General features: G+C 54.5%; 1 protein-coding gene across 1 annotated transcript in view; it reads right to left on the bottom strand.

The window, feature by feature from the left end:
- Window positions 1–1830, bottom strand: part of Dop1b (DOP1 leucine zipper like protein B) — a 283094-nt gene that overhangs the window by 5562 nt on the left and 275702 nt on the right. Inside the window, exon 32 of the mRNA XM_029470323.1 lies at window positions 1104–1252. Coding sequence (XP_029326183.1) covers window positions 1104–1252 — 149 coding nt within the window. The remainder of the gene's footprint in view (window positions 1–1103; window positions 1253–1830) is intronic.

Here is a 1830-nt window from a genome sequence, read left to right as displayed (position 1 = left end):
AAAAAAAAAAAAGAAAGAAACCCTGACTAAGACAAACACCCAACAGGATCTTGCTATGTAGCCCAGGTTAGCCTCCAACAAGTGAGCTTGCCTCAGCCTTCCACTGCAGCTGGCTTCCACCTATCCTCCTGACGGCAGTAACTGTCCACACTGACCGCAGTCTGCAGGCCACGGACTTCATCTCATCCTCATGCAGCAGTGATGGTAGCGCTGCTCCCTCACCACTCACATTCCCATATCCCCATTGCTGCCACCAGCAGAGCTCTGAGCCACATGTGCTCAGTACTGCTCGATGATGCCAGCACAGGCCTGCCCCGTTAGGACATTATGATGGTGGCGGCTCAGGGTTAAGGAGTGCCGTGTGCTGCAGACAGCAAACTCTGACTTAGACCCTAACTAGAGCATGGCTCCTCCTGGTCAGGTAGCCTGTGTTAAATTAAACCATGCAAAGTGAAACTCCCCATTGGCGCCCCCAGGCTGTTTAAACAAACAAAACTAGAAGCCAGGTTCTTCCTGCGGTCTAGAGATCATCTTAAAGAGGCTCCTCCCTCAGAGTTCCAAGACAGCTAGGGCTACACAGAAAAAAACCTGACAATAAATAAAATAAAATAAAAGTTTTGGGGGGGCAGTATAATTGGGTTATTGTTTACTTAATAGTGCAGGCCTGTGTACACACACTCACTATATCTAACCCTGCCTTACACACTCACTATTTCTACCCCTGCCTTAATGATACAACACAGGAGCTGTTGTGTTTCATAAACAGGAACCTGCAGTTAGAAGGTTTCTGGCCTACGGAAAGCCCAGCTTCTGTATCACTTACAACTCCTTAGCCCTCTGGGCCTCACCTACGTGTCATGGGAGACAGGGAGGAAGGAGAAGGAATTGCCACACTGAACCCCCCCCCCCCACACACACACACTTAAAGGTGTTCAGGCCTTCCCTCATGAGTGGGTTTGGTTCCAGTATAGCGGGACAAGTTTGGTCCCTTTTGTGTTAGATGCCCCTGGTCACATGCAAGCCTGTGGGCCCCAGAGCTGTGAGCCAAGACATGTTTGTTCATAAAATCCCCGGCATCAGGTCTCCCGGGGCAGGCGCAGGACAGCCCGAGATGGGCGCTTACCTTGTATCAGGGGAAGGTAGAGGTGGTACTGGTCAAGCTCGCCACTGAAGATGGCAAAAGCCTGGCGCTTCAGCAGCATGGCCTTCTGCTCAAAGCTGGGGAAGAGTTTTAAGGAGCTGCTCTGCATGTCTGCAATAAACACAGCAGTCAGCTTGGGAGGGAAGCACAGCAGCGGGGCGGAGTCGGGGGAGCACAGCAGGGAGAGTGGGGGGAGCACAGCAGGGAGAGTGGTGGGAGCACAGCAGGATAGTGGTGGGAGCACAGCAGGGAGAGTGGGGGGAGCACAGCAGGGAGAGTGGTAAGAGCACAGCAGGGAAGAATGGTGGGAGCACAGCAGGGAGAGTTGTGGAGGCACAGCAGGAAAGAATGGTGGGAGCACAGCAGGAAAGAATGGTGGGAGCACAGCAGGGAGAGTGGTGGGGGCACAGCAGGGAGAGTGTTGGGAGCACAGCAGGAAAGAATGGTGGGAGCACAGCAGGAGAGTGGTGGGGGCACAGCAGGGAGAGTGGTGGGGGCACAGCAGGGAGAGTGTTGGGAGCACAGCAGGGAGAGTGTTGGGAGCACAGCAGGGAGAGTGGTGGGAGCACAGCAGGGAGAGTGGTGGGAGCACAGCAGGGAGAATGGTGGGAGCACAGCAGGGAGAGTGGTGGGAGCACAGCAGGGAGAATGGTGGGAGCACAGCAGGTAGAATGGTGGGAGCACAGCAG

Source organism: Mus caroli, chromosome 16 (assembly GCF_900094665.2).
Source record: "Mus caroli chromosome 16, CAROLI_EIJ_v1.1, whole genome shotgun sequence".
Taxonomy (NCBI): Eukaryota; Metazoa; Chordata; class Mammalia; order Rodentia; family Muridae; genus Mus; species Mus caroli.
The sequence above is the reverse complement of the archived record's forward strand: the minus strand, read 5'-3'. Positions and strand labels throughout refer to the sequence as shown.